The sequence below is a fragment of the Primulina eburnea genome, chromosome 12 (assembly GCF_022965805.1).
Source record: "Primulina eburnea isolate SZY01 chromosome 12, ASM2296580v1, whole genome shotgun sequence".
Lineage (NCBI taxonomy): Eukaryota > Viridiplantae > Streptophyta > Magnoliopsida > Lamiales > Gesneriaceae > Primulina > Primulina eburnea.
Window position 1 is genome coordinate 8481789 of NC_133112.1, and position 15057 is coordinate 8496845.

Consider the following 15057-nt stretch of genomic DNA (forward strand, 5'->3'; position numbering starts at 1 on the left):
ATTTATTGGATAAAGTTTGATATATAGTAAAAAAAAAAAAAAAAGCATCAAATATAGCCTTTAGCAAAACAAAAAAACAAAAAAAAAACCAAAAAAGAGAAATATTTTGTACAGTTTTATAATAAGTTTTGATTGACTGTCAAAGACAATATTGTAAATGGTAATGTTATAAGGAATATTTGTAATTATCACGTTATAAATCTCAATGTTAAACCAATCATCATCATATTGCATTTGAGTTTTCAATTTTTACATAATAATTTGAAGTGATGAACAAATTAAAATTTTGATAAACTATTCATGATTTTAATCACATCGATCTTTTAAATAATTTTTGATGTTTTTTCCATATATTATACACAAAATACAAATCCGATTTTCATGTCCCTATGTAAAACTTTTCATTTGGCCACTATGATATGTATAATTGCATGATGATTTAAATTGAACAATTAATTCTAATCGAGTAAATAAAACTTTTAATTTTTAATAGAAAATTGTCAGCTCTAATATTAACTAACTTGACGATTGAGTTCTTGTTAAGAGGAAAGGCAAAACTATAAAAAGGAAATGATTGATTCTATGGGCAAACGAACAAAATCAAGGAACTTGAATTCACTCACACATTGGCTTCAGCATGCATCTTACAAAAACTCAAAACATCAAATAATAATAGTTAAAAAGATTTGCATATTGGCTATCAATCATCTTTGGTGTCTGCAACACTAAAATACATGATACTGAGTGCTCTAGACGGAACTGCGTATTGGCTATCAGAAAACCAATTCTTGACAATACCTTGAAATGGATCATGCGGGTTTGATTCAGGCCATCTATCCACCAATCTGAAACCATATTCCGATGCAGCAGAAGTCAAAGACAGCTCGTCTACTCTGCGCAAAACATGGCATAGAATCAAAACTGGTTTTTGATCCTGTTCCATAATTCTGCTGGATGACATCAATTCTCGTGCGGTAGCGAACAGGGGGTTAATAGCCTGAGGAATATATGTCACATCCGTGCCAATAATAACATCAAATTTTTTCCTGTTTAGTTTCCGTATAGCTTCTATGTCGGTTTCATTACCCCATTCTAGTTTTCTAGTGTGTAGTGTATCGAGAAATGGTGATTCGAGGTTTGAGGATACATTTTCAGTCAAGAATTCGAGTACTTTTGTGTCACCATCAGTGGCAACAACGAGGTTCGCAGATCTAGCAGCAATCATTGAACAGAGTCCACTGCAGCCACATCCAAGTTCTAAAACCCTTTTACCGGAGACAATTTCTTGATTTGTGGCAAGTACATAAGCCATTAACCTAGCTGATTCCCATAGCATTAAGCCTGTTGACGTGCAGGTATGTTGGTACTCTTTGGAAAGTAGTTTTATCTTGAAATTGTAATCCTTTATTGCAACATCAACAACCTGAAAAAGATTAGCAATTCAGGCAAAGGCTCGTAAGATGAAAGAACAAATCCGATATAAATAACCACGGTTTCGGGGTACATCAGGTGTTAGTAAGCGTTTACGAAAGTGAGTTTAGAGAAGCTAAGGGTGAGGTGATCATCACCTCTTCACTGGAAGGGGGTACACCAAACATTTCAATGGCCATGCCCTCGGAGATTTCAATTTCAAACCCATTTTCAACATCTTTCGGTTTCTCATTATCCCCTTGTAGATGACTCACTGCACTGCCAGTTGTACAGTAAGCTGCCTGAAATACAGCTTGAACCCATCGCCTGCAAGGAAAAATACAATCTTCTTATAAAAACGAATACATACACAGTCAAGATGAAATGAGTACAGAATTCAAAGAATCCTAATGTGGCATCTTATGAGCGGGTGAATGTGATTGTGCTATTAGTGGCATTTGGAAGAAGCAAAAGGATATAAAGAGAGCAAATAATCTGTTAGCTGTACTTTTTGCCCTTCTTTTCTCATGTTTGCCAGGAAAATTTTCTGTACACTAACTTTTACAATAGCTGAATTAAGAACGGTCCATTTCTAAATTAAAATGTAAAGCTGCACAATTTCCAGCATCATCAAGCTAAGCACCATCATCTCCTATTCTAGGCAGGGCATTTCCTGGACGATGATAAAATCAGATACGAAGAAGAAAGAAACACACGGGGTTTGTTATATTTAACAGATGATAACACATCCCAGAACCATCAACAGGCATGTTGCTCTCTGTCAATGTAAGAGCATTGCTCATTTTAAGTTTAAACTGAATTCAGCAAAAGCCATCATTATAATACGATATTGCCTTGCAGGAGGAGTCTTTATCAAAATAATATCAAATAATTTACCTTTTCATCACAATCTCTCTCGACCTATTTTCAACTTGCTTGCAGCACAAAACATGTTCTTTCATGTTGAATCCACTTTCTTTGAAAAGATTTTCCAAGAACTCAACTGAGAAGTAGAAAGCTCGCTGGCAAAAGGAACTATTCATACAAAACTGGATATATTCATAACAATTCAAGGAGCTTCAATCTGAATGAAGGTAGCTTACAGTTCCATCACCCCTCACATAGAAGTTTTCGCTGATCTTTTGTTCCTTGCCAATGAACCTTTCCTGTTGGCACGATGAATTAAATAAAAAGATGGGACTTGCAACATACGAGACCAGTACAAGTTGAATTGATGCATTAAAGGAAGAAACAAAACTAAATCCATTTGCATTATGCTACGAGTATTTAAAAGCTATAAGCACAAATCAAATTGAAATAGGTACCAGAAGGCAGAAACAGGCATTTCATAACACAACAATCACAAAGATTAATGTTAATCTGGTCAGAGTCTCACCTGAGCAAGATCACCAGTAGCATAATCACGAAACAATATATGACCATTTGGCTGTGTAAGGAATAATAATCATATCAGAAAAAATAAAGAGCATATTAAATCAATAATATGTTAAGTGTGGCTCAGACAATGACCTTGAGAACTTTTTTGATATTCTGTACCACTAGAGCCATTTTCTCTGGGGACACTGCAGATAAAACAAATATCTATTTAAAAAGTTAGACAGTGGGTTAAAGGAAACATTCTTTGTAATCAAAAGAGGTACAAGAAAATAGACGTGATTTAAAAAACCCATTTGACAACTACATAAAGTTAACCATAATAGAAAAAAAAAAGTTTGAAGTAATAGCAACTTCATACATACCATTGTCACAATGTCGACGGATGAAGGAGATATATGCAGGTATAAATCATCAATGGTTAGATCACAAACAAATGCATTGATCCTTGCCTCTGTGAAGTCTCTGTGCCTCTGGAATGGTACACACGACAAAACAACATGTTACCAACAAATGCCTTCGTATGCTACATTTATAACAGTAAAAGCTCAAGACATCACAATGTTCACAACTGGAGATAAAAAAAATTATTGATATTAGCCAATTACATAAACATATAAATAGATTATCATTGTCACAAAATATTAAATAAGAAATCTAACCTTAACCAGATCTACAGCACGAGGTGAGAAATCACACGCATGCACAAATATATCTGGGTATGTTGCAAGCAAAGGAAATACAGTATTTCCAGCTCCACAACCAACCTAGTAAAAAGCAATTGTGGTAAGGACCATATTTACACGAAATTCACGTGAAAGGCAGTTAAATATCACAATTCTTTAACGCCGGTAAACTAAATATTGTAACCAGGGGAGATGGAAAAAATGGAAATGAAAAAACACGATCTTGCTCATCTTCGTAGGTGATACAAACAATCCATGGGGCATGGCTGAGATGAGTTGGATTCTGAAATTGAAAATAAGTTAATGGTTAACCAACCAATGCTCGGCATAGTGGAATACCTCCAAAATAACATGTCTTCCTTCTTCCTACAAAGATAGCAATTTGATTAAAATCTGGTTTAAGTCAAAATTACAAATTTCGTGAATGAATTACTTACAGAGAAGTGGCGTCCCCACTCTTTGTCCAGGTAATGCCGATCTTTAAAGAACTGAGGAATACGAAAACACAAAAAAGTAACATCATTTAACCAAATGCCTAAAAGTGGTAAACAATTGATACGGGGAGAGACAAGAAATCAGGAATCAAGCAACTGCTAGAAACTCTAATAAGTGGATTGGTCAATCTTAAGTAAAACCTGGCAACATGCCACAACTGATATCGACTTCCTGAGTCAATATCCACTTTTTTACATCCAAAACATGATATACATTAGCAGAACCCCAAACAGAAAATGTTTGTCCAAACCTAGCATCATGACTTCTTGAATCGACAAGATCCTCTTGTCAATCTAATAGATAGTAAAAACTCATATATCCCCTGAAGAGAACTTTGACAATCATATTTTTTCAGCTAATTGGATAAGATGGAACAAATGAACAAACCCGGTCTTGATGACGTTTATAAAATATATCCCAGTTCTTCTTTGCATCCTTTTCATACTTCTCTGATAAAATAAATATCAATTTAGCGAATAAAGTTCACTTATAACAAGCAAGAAATTTCTTTGAAATTAAAAAAGAAAAGTTATGGCAGAACCTCTCCAGAAGCCAGATATTTCATCATTTGGAGTAGAATATATTTGTATCTTTGGCTGTGGTGGTTGTTGATTTCTGTCCACTCTTGCTTCCATTTTAGAAGTGGTCGACATTGCCCTCTATCTTTTGTAATACAATTATATTGGTAAAACAGTAACTAACATCAAAGCATTGATCTTCGCTTAACAAATAAAGCAACAAAGTTATTTTTGGGAGTTAAAAAAACCTTGAGAATTCAGATGCTCATGCGACACAGCCGAAGATATCGCTCCTCATAAAAAATATTCATCGTAAGAAAAATTTGAAATTTTATCAAAATTAAAGTCGCCTCGTGAATGAATTTCGATTCCACCCTCTTGCCAAAAAAGTTACGAACTTTCTCAGAATTTCCACTTCTCCAGTAAAATTTTCAAATTAAGCAACACCAACAAAGGTTACAGATACTTGGGCGATCATCTACATATCAATCAGTCATTCCAACAACACAAAAACTAAACCAGTGGTCAAAAGAATGAATATAAAAACTGAAACATTAAAGTGATTATAAAATATGAAAGCAAATCAAATCGTCGGAGAAGAACAGAAGCCCCATTTACAGTTATATTAAGAGTCGTTTCATTTGCAGTTTCAGCAAATAGCCAAGGAAAAATTCAAGCAGAAACGACAAAGTAAATCGAAATCCAACCTTCTCTCAATTTCTTCACTAAAATGGAATGAATTGAGCAGCGTTTGATCCACTTAAATCAGCAATCTTTCCCCCAGTTTGATCAAGATTTTATGCTAATCAAAGTTCGTATGAAAATGACTGAAACATATTGGAAAGCACAAAAGCTGTTGAGTGGGGAAGAAGCCGTGAGGGTTTATCGTTTGTCCAGGCAAATATAATATTTGATTGATATTTTAAAAAATTTACTTAGCTCATCCATCACCTCTTTCGAGTATACGATTCGATACCGTAATATCACTCAGTCGCGTCGTCAAAAATCGTAAAATTCACATGTCATAAACATATCTATTTTTCCATTTTTAACATTAATACTCATTATTTGTACATAGATTTCGTTATCCACTCATCATCTTATTTTTATTTAAAAGTAAATAAATTCAATTTCAAATTATTTACAAAATTTAAAGTATTATTATTTTATATAAATAATAAAATGTTTTTATATATTTAGTACCTAATTTTATCTTATTTTCTAAGTGTTATTTATTTAAAATTAAATTTTATTATAAACTTAAAATGAAAGAATACAACATATAAAAATAAATAATACTTGCATAAAAATAAAAATAAAACATATAAATTAAATGTAAGAGAAAATGTAAAATATTAATGTAGAGCTCAAATTCACTACACGTAAAACTCATGTATTTATTTAAACTTGTCAAATTGTTTACTTAAGTTTAAAATTATTTATAGCGATGCATGATCCATTTAATTTAATTATTTTATATTATTATATTTATGTGATGCACGTTAAAATTTTTTCTCGAGTTTCATTTTTCAGGTGATTATTCGATGAGGGATCGAGGAAAAGAGATCGGCAACGATTTTGGCAATTTTAAAACACGGTATTTTATTTTAAGTTAAGAAATGGGCATTTTAAATGATTTTGTTGGAAACTAAATTTCAGTGATTTGACAAACTAAGCTTCGAACTTACTGGAATAACTGATCAAAGACAAACGAGCTTAACTGACTAAAAATCTTACAACTGTTAGTTGTCATTAGCTGAAGATTAATGCATACCAGCTAAATCCAAATCTAACTGACTGATCAGTTGGGAACTGATCAGTTGAAACAATCAGTTGTGAGTTTTCCAGCAGAGTATCCTTCAGCTGATCTCTCAGCTGTATACGTCATCAGTTGAGAACGACAACCGACAAATAGTACAACAGACTGCAACTGGTAGTGGAACGCCACAATTCAAATATTGCAGTGTACGAATTTCAGAGAATATTGACGTGGCAATCAACGGATATATGGATTCAAATGTTATTTAATATTACCGTTGAGAGGGAAACCTATAAATAGGTGAAGAGGGCAGCTGAGAAGATACAACACAAACACCTATTCTATTCAAGCTTGATGTTACTCTGCTAAAATCAACACTCGTATTCAAATATCAAGAGCTCACTCTTATCAGATATATCAGTAGCAATCAAGGCTATTTTGACGAGCTTGTTAGCACTTTGTAATCTTTGTTAGATTCATTCAGTTGTGTTATATTCAGTCATGCACTGTAAAAGTTTTTGTGAACTAAGAGTTTCAGTTTTGGAAATGTTAAGTCCAGACTGAAGTGGGTCAGTACAACGTTTGCATTCGATCAAAGTCTTTTAGTGAAAATCTATCTTCGTGATAGAAGAGGTGACGTATGAGTTATTCTATTCTCCGAACATCCAGAAACAAACCGTGTGCATTTTATTTCAGTTACTATCAGCTATTCTATCTATCAGTCAGTCTACTTCCGCAAATGTTTTTCAATTAAACTGATTGTTATCGACTGACGAGATACCGAGTGTCAGTTGTCATTAAACTGAACCCAATCTTCGAAAAGAATTTATAATCCGTGAGTGTTTATTCAAAACCCCCCTTCTAAACACTTATCACCTTCTAACCGATCTTTTCAGATTTACTTGGTTTTAGCATTTTAAAAGCCTAATTTATTTATTTATTTAATGATTTTAAGATTGTAAAACTTTTAAAGTTTAGCAAGTGTACTTTTTATTTTAAATTAGGGGACTTGGCTTAGAATTAGCATTTTAATTAGCATTTTTAATTAAATTGTTAATGGTATAATTAAGCCATTTAATTCCCTAACTAAACCCAAAACTCACGCACACACTCTTTTTACACACACACATTCATGTTAATTACACACACACACAATTCCTTACACTCTATTTCAGATTTTGAGAGGAAAATATTAGGGTTCTTAGAGCAAGAGTGCAGCCGCCCTTCTCTGAATATTTCCAACGAGTTTTCGTTGATTTTTCTTCAAGAAAAATAGTGCCACGGTCGTCTCGGATCAAGCCTCGCGCTGTTTCAGCTTTGGTATCGTTGTATCGTGAGTTTTAAATATCAAAAGGCATGTATATTATGTTTTTCCTGCATCGATCTAGTCATATTATGTGTTGTGATATTTTTATGTGTAAAAATTCATGTGTGATGTAAATGGTTTGAGCAGAAAAATTGTTTGATCAATCTATATTTCAGAATATCGTTTTTACTGTATTTTGAATTACCCCGATCTTTAGGTCAAGATTTTGGGAAAACTATCAACATATGAAATGTATAAGTTTTTGATACCTTCGATTTGATATAAAATTCGAAATATTTGGGCAAAAATTGAGTGAGTTATGACCATTTTTGTGGGACTGCTCAAATTGTGTTTTTTTGAAAAATATGTTATTGATGAATTCTTGAAGTGTTTGAGTTGAAGGCTTCGTTGGACATCGTTAGGCCATCACTACTGCATTTACACATGATGTGGGATGTGTTCAGGTACTGTTTGGGGTTTCGTTTAAAGTCGGGGATGGCTTGGGAAGTAATAGAAACCTTAGGAAGAATATGGTATCGAATTTCGAGTGGTGTCGTTTTGTTGTTGTTTTTCGAGGTTGGGGACGTTTCCGATGGTTTGCATGGGTTGGACTCAATACCTTAGCATTCTAGGATGGGTCTCGAGGTGTCGATTCTTAGCCCATTTGGTTTGGTTGGAAGAAAGAAGCGTCATGTAAAATTTTCCCGCAAGTTCGATTTTTAGTGTCTAGCCGAACCTCTATACGGACCCTGACACGGGGTCCGTGCCTTTGTTTCTTACGAGATTTCAAAACCCAGTAGGTACACAGACCTTTAGACAGACCTTACACGGGGTCCGTGCCTGAGTTATTTCCGTAGATTGAAGATACAATACCTACTTGGACCCGGACCCAGAGGGGTGCACGAGGTCCGTGTACTCCAGTTTTGGGAAATATTATATTGATTGCTTTGGGGTTTTATGTCATGGTTTATTACGAAGATTAAGCGAGGTCAAGTCCCGAGTGATCTAGAATGTCGTAAGCTATTTATTTAATTCAGTGGTGAGTACGAATACCTACGTCTAAGTTATGTAAGTTAAGTGTTTGAGTTCATGCTAGTATGTGCAGTAGTGGCCCTAAACGAGATCCAACGAATCCCTCAACGCCAAGTAAGTATGTTCGTTGTGCAAAGAAAATACTTTTAAGTTTTTGAGGTATACTAAATGTCTTGTGACCAAATTATGTATGTGATTGGAAAGCGGTAAAGTATGACCAGGGACCAATCCACCCCGTTAAATTATGAACGGGTTTAAATCAGGATTAGAAAGCGGTAAAGTATCACCAAGGACCAATCCACCCGTTAAATTATGAACGGGGATATCATGTATGTGGCAGTGGATCTAACATGTCAGCCCAGTACTGTGGTTTAGTCTGATCAGGCTCATTTATGTATGGGTCACTTGCTTTGAAACATGACTCTACGCAAAATTATGTTATGTATGTATGCTCAAGTATGTATGATGCAAGTATGTTTAAGAAAAGTTTCACGTTTATGGCACGTCTATGACATGTATGCATATTCAAGCTTTTGTATGCAAGTTCAAGTTTCAAGTATGTAGGCTCTACTTTAAAGATGCATGTGGTTTTATTACGTATTACTTGTTATCTCCAGTTTATACATGTTGAATCTTTAGACTCACTAAACTTGATCGATGCAGATGAGGATGACTTTGAAGAGACGAGAGGTGAGGACCAGTGAGTTGGCTTGGACTGGGCGGGAGGCTAAACCCGAGGACCGCCATATTTTAAGTTTTTATGAAGTGTTCAAAATACTCTGATTTCACGTTTTGATTACAATGTTTAAACAAATATTTTCTTTAGCAACTTTAATTGTGTCTATACCTTTGCAAATACTTTTGGTTGGACAGTTCATTTATGATCACAGTTTGGAAGTTTATGGGTATTTAAGAAAATTTTTATTTTTCCGCAAATTTTAAAGTAGTTCAGAAGTACGTTACGTTACAACTAATTCAAGGGTTGTTGTTATATTGTGAACAAATATGTTCAACTAAGTCGGCACGAAGTTGGTGATGCACATGAGTATCACGTATTTCGGAATTTGTTCAGAGATATTCATGAAATCCTCAGTTTGAGCCCTAGACAAGTTGTGTGGGTTCATCACCTTTATCGTTGTACCAATTTGTCACGTGAACCCCCTCATCTTCACCAATCATGTAAATAATGCATGCTAATATAATATGTTTTAACTTTTTTCTGTACCAGTCTCGAGCTCGACCTTTGACAATTGCCCATCGAGCTTGGAGCATCCCAAATGCTCGTTAAACATCTTTTCTTGCAGGCTCTTGTCTTTCCTTAAAAGGCCTCCTCTTTGGATCCTCCGGTCAAGGAAAAACCTTAACAAAATTGGTTCATTCCGGGTATATTACATCTGTTAAATAATACTCATTCGTATATTGAGTCTCGCTGACCATGAAATTAATCTCTGGGGCATTTTCTTGCAAGATGTTATTCAATATGAGAGATTTGTACAACACGTTAAGATCATTACGTTAACCGGCGACACCAAAGAATGCATGACATATCCACAAGTCTTGAGACGCGGCCGCTTCAAGCACGATTGTTGGTGACCCATGGCATCTTGTAAACTAGCCTTTCCAAGCAACTTGGCAATTTTTCCATTCCTAGTGTTGCCCAACATTTCAGGGAACATGTGCCTCTCATCATGCATTTGAAGATGACGTTGAACATCATCAGAAGTATAACTGAAGTATCAAGAGCAGTTCAACTGATTGTCCAGTCGATAGGAGATTCAGCAGAAGACCTTCAGAAGCCCGACCAGCTGATGAAATGTTCAACTGATGAAGATCCCAACTGACCAGTTCAACTGAATCAGTGAAACCAGTTCAGCTCACAAGTCAACTAATTTCACCTCACCAATTCAAGACCAGTTCAGAACATCAGTTAGAACCAATCAGTTGTAGAAATCGACAAGCTTATTCAATGGGATCCAGCTGTGCACAAAGGTAAAAAAGCATATGTACTATCAATAGTATAATAATGGACGATGCAACAAAGCTTAAAGATAAAATGTTCCAGAATGGCGGAAAAGTCGAGACACAAATTTCAAGGAACGCATTCAAGCTACAACAATAACATGTGATGAGTCTTGATGTATGGTCGCATTATTGCTATAAATACAGATCAAGACCATCAACAAACAATATGAACGAGAGGTGAAAAACAAGAGAGAAAAGAAATGACACGCTTATTGCATATCATCTTACAAAGAAACAATCAGCCCAGTCGAGGGAACACTTCAAAGTAATATCAGCGTTGTGTAGAAGCTTATTTTCTTCAGTGTGTGAGAACATCTTTCGGGTTGTTCTCAGAGATCAGTTCTCACATACACACACACACCACCACTCAAATTTCGTCTTGCACAAAGACGTAAAAAATGTGTATGTAGTCTTTGACACATAGACGTTAAAAAGTGTTGGTTGGAAGGGAATGCCTTCAGTCTAGACTAGGAGTTCAGTTAGGTAGTGGATAAGTCCTAAGCTGGGTGGGTTTGTATAAGGTATTGTATAAATCAAAGTCTTCTAGTGGATCCTACCCGAGGTGGTAGAAGGGGTGACGTAGGAGCAGTTGAAGTCTCCGAACATTTATAAACATATCTTGTGTATTAATTGCTCAACTGTGTTTCTTAAACTGATTTGATTAGTTCAGCTGATATCGGTTCAGTTCTGTCCGTAGATGAACTGATAGAAGTTATAATCGGTTCCCGTATTTCAGTGGATCAGTTTACACAAGTCATTATATTTTAAAATCTATCAATTTTTTCTTAATGAATGATTACTTCGAATGTTTTCCGCTTGGTTTGAAACCAAACTCGATCTAATTCATCGGTGCATGCTTTCTTAAAACATGAGCAATTGCAGCTCATTGAGAATATTGTGTTTGAAGCACCCTCGCAGGTGCCCGAACCGATCCATCACATGGCGAATTTCAAACTTCTCAATGTTGATGCATATGATATTCGAGACATCTTCATCCTCTTTGTTTCACTACTAGAACACAATTCGAAGGATAACATGAAGTTAACAGAAAGATGGGTCGAGATTGGCTTACTGATCGATATTTTTTTGCAAAGTAAATCCCCAATAAAAAAAATAAAATTTTATGCTAGAATGAATCGCAAATTCACGAGTCAAGTTATAATATAGTGTACGAAGTACGAGTATCGTTCTCAAAAAGATTGATTAGACAAATTTAACTTAAACACAATTATTTAGTTAACTAAAACGAAAATTGAATTAATTAATAAATTAAATTGAATGTCAAATAAAAAAATTTAACAAACATGATATAAATAATATAAATCAAATTAATAAACAAACAATTGTAGGAATCTTGGTTCACCTACCTCTGAATCATTTCTAATGATTGAATTTCAATCATTATGCCATGTTTTTGACGGAATTCTCTAGTCTATCAATATACTCTATCGATCTATATTAATCTAATTAACAAAATGCAGTAACCAATTGTCTCTATGTTATTTAACAATTGCAATCGCATTAACAAATTGTGGAAATCCTCTAACTTCCGACCTAATGGACCATGACTATCAAAATGTATCTGTTGGAAATCTTATTCCGGAGTTTGACAAATTAACCAACTGAACCAAGTAACTGAATCAAGCAACTGATTTACGCATTGAAGTTACTAACTGGTTACGTAACTGATCGTTCAGCTATTATTTAAGCGCCTCAACCATCGATCAGTAAAGTGTGTTCCTAACTGAACACGTCATCAATTGATTGCGACAACCGACATATAGTACAGTCTAACTGCAACAGTAGTAGTGGAACGCCGCATTTCAGAAAGTTGCAGTGTACGATCTGTCAGAGAATATCGACGTGGCAAACAATGGCTGTTATTCAAATAAATGTTACCGTTGACAGAAGCCTATAAATAGTCGAAGAGAGCAGCTGAAGAACTACCGATTCTGAACTACTCATTTTACTTGCTGTTACTCTGCGAAAATATTCTCTCAACTTCGTCAAATCAAAGCTCAAGCTTATCAGTTTTATCAGTAGCATTCAGGCTACGTTTTGAGCTAGAAAAAGCACTTTGTAATCTTCGATAAATTGTACAAGTTGTGCTAAGATCAGTTGTGATCTGTAAAAGAGTTGTTAACTAAGAGTTTCAGTTTTGGCAATAGATAAGTCCAAACTGAAGTGGGTCAGTACACGTTATTGTATTTGATCAAAGTCTTTTAGTGAATATCCTATCTTTGTGATAGAAGGGGTGACGTAGGAGTTATTCAAGTCTCCGAACATCCAGAAACATTTCCTGTGTTATTTACTTTCAGTTATCCATTCTATCTTTCAGTCAGTTAGTTTTCCGCAACTGTTTTATTCAGTTTAACTGATTGTTATCGACCGACGAGATACTTGAGTCAGTTTGTAACAAAACTGAACCCAACCTTTCGAAGAAGTTTTAATTTAGCAAGTGTTTATTCAACCCCCCCTTCTAAACACTTTCACCTTGAGTTAACCGATCCTATCAAGTGGTATCAGAGCGAAGTTTATCTTGTCATAGAACATATTCTCTCAACTGATTCATTATGTCTTCTTTCAACAAAATTCCTATGTTTTCCAGGGAAGACTTTGACGACTGGAAAATCAGAATGCAGGCTCATTTAGCTGCACAAGATGATGATATGTGGTACGTCATAACTGACGGGCCAATGAAAATTCTGAAAGCAAACACAGCAGTTGCCATCACCGAAGGGGCACCTCATAGAATCGAAAAACCCAGAGATGAGTGGACTGCTGAAGATAAAAGAAAAGCAAACCTTGACAATGTAGCCAAGGACATACTGTATAAAACACTGGACAAGATAACGTTCAGTAAGATCAAGATGTGCAAGACAGGAAAAGAGATATGGGAAAAGCTGATTCAGTTATGTGAGGGAAATGAGCAAACAAAGGAAAACAAACTTTCTGTTGCTGTACAGAAGTTTGACAACATCAAAATGAAAGCTGGAGAATCAATGCTTGAATATGATGAAAGAACCAGTGGAATCATAAATGAACTGAATGCACTTGGAAAAGTGTATACAAATAAAGAAGTGGCTCTCAAGATTATCAGAGGACTTCCCAGGGAATGGGATGTCAAGACAATGGCCATGAGGGAATCAAAAGACTTGAACAAAGTTGAAATTCATGATTTGTTTGCTGATCTGAAAGCTTATGAGTTTGAGTTACAAACTCGAGGAGAAGCAGAACCATCAACACCTTCAGCAACTACTGCTCTAACTGCTATAAGAACAGAACCAACTGGTTCAGTTGAGAAAGCTGCAGATCAATTGAGCAATGATGCTATGTCATTGTTTATCAGAAAGTTTGGTAGATTCATGAGGAAGAATCAGGGAAATTTTCAGAAGAGCTACCAAAGAAATAACTCCAGAGAAGATTCAAACGCTTGCTATAACTGTGGAAAGCCAGGACATTTCATTGCTGACTGCCCAAAACCAAAGAAGGACAGTCAAGTCTCAACTGAACGAAAAAAGAAATCATATGAGCACAAAAGGAGACCTAAGGATGAAAGGAAAACCTATAAAAAGAAGCATGAAGTACTCCTAGCTGAGGATAGCAAAGCCAAATGGGCAGAGACTGACAGTGATGAGTCAGAAGCAGAAACTTCATACAGTTCTAGTGAAGAAGAGGAAGAAGTCAAGTGTCTGATGGCTGATGAGACAGAAGATCAATCAGACAATCAGCAGGTATTCGACTTTAGCTCAACTGATTTCACTAGAGAAGAGCTTATTTCGACTCTTCATGACATGGTCAGCGAGTATCAAAAGCTTGCTTTATCATTTGATAAAGCCAGAGCAAAGCAAGATGATCCCTTGGACAACAATACTAAAACTGATCAGTCAGTTGATATGTTGAGTCTAAAAAGGGAAATTGCTGAGCTCAATGCTGAAAAGAGCAGGAATCAATTGTTGATTCAAAAATTGATGCTTGAAAATGCAAAGCACAACGAGCTCATTCAGGCTTGGAATAAATCTTCTGCAGCTCTAACTGATATTCAAAATTCGCAAAAATCAGTTGCTGACAAGACTGGACTAGGGTTCAGTAGTCAAAGTGAGATATCTTCCAATGATACTCAGCCACAACTGAATATGGACAAAGGAAAATTCATTCGCTTTGTCAAATCAGTCGTGGAACAAGAACAGCTTGAACCAAGTAAACTGATTGAACCGCCCATTGAGAACAAGAACAAGGCAAATAGATATGGTATTGGATATAGTCCAAAAGTTTCAACTGACTCTCGTGGTCAAACATCGAAAAGAATCTCAAAACGATTTTCAAATGAATACTCCAACTACTATAACTGTAAGCCTGTTCAGAAACGATATAGGCTGAACAATCAGTTGGGAAAGGCAAAATCACATATTGTTTCACCTATGCATCACACAC

The 15057-nt window shown here is 35.5% G+C and overlaps 1 protein-coding gene across 4 annotated transcripts; it reads right to left on the bottom strand.

Moving 5' to 3' along the window:
* Positions 1–558: 558 nt before the first annotated feature.
* On the bottom strand, positions 559–5404 carry LOC140807231 (uncharacterized). 4 transcript variants are annotated; one of them, XM_073164001.1, is made up of 13 exons: positions 5212–5404; positions 4528–4645; positions 4374–4435; positions 3929–3979; positions 3831–3857; positions 3468–3572; positions 3171–3278; positions 2941–3012; positions 2807–2857; positions 2514–2576; positions 2308–2432; positions 1569–1737; positions 559–1423 (listed from the first exon to the last, which is right to left on the bottom strand). In XM_073164001.1, the coding sequence occupies exons 2-13, from the start codon at positions 4637–4639 to the stop codon at positions 701–703; spliced, it is 1668 nt and encodes a 555-aa protein (XP_073020102.1). In that variant the 5' UTR covers positions 4640–4645; positions 5212–5404; the 3' UTR covers positions 559–700. The 4 variants fall into 4 exon arrangements, with proteins under 4 accessions (XP_073020102.1, XP_073020101.1, XP_073020104.1 ...); XM_073164000.1 differs by having other exon boundaries at positions 4528–4649; XM_073164003.1 differs by lacking the exon at positions 4374–4435 and having other exon boundaries at positions 5212–5403.
* Between the last annotated feature and the right edge of the window lie 9653 nt (positions 5405–15057).

Coding starts and splice junctions, on each gene's coding strand:
- LOC140807231 (XM_073164001.1), bottom strand. CDS start 4,639: ATGTCGACCACTTCTAAAATGGAAGCAAGAGTGGACAGAAATCAACAA. Junction 3,858..3,928: donor AGTGGGGACGCCACTTCTCT/GTAAGTAATTCA, acceptor CTATCTTTGTAG/GAAGAAGGAAGACATGTTAT. Junction 1,424..1,568: donor TACCCCCTTCCAGTGAAGAG/GTGATGATCACC, acceptor AATCTTTTTCAG/GTTGTTGATGTTGCAATAAA.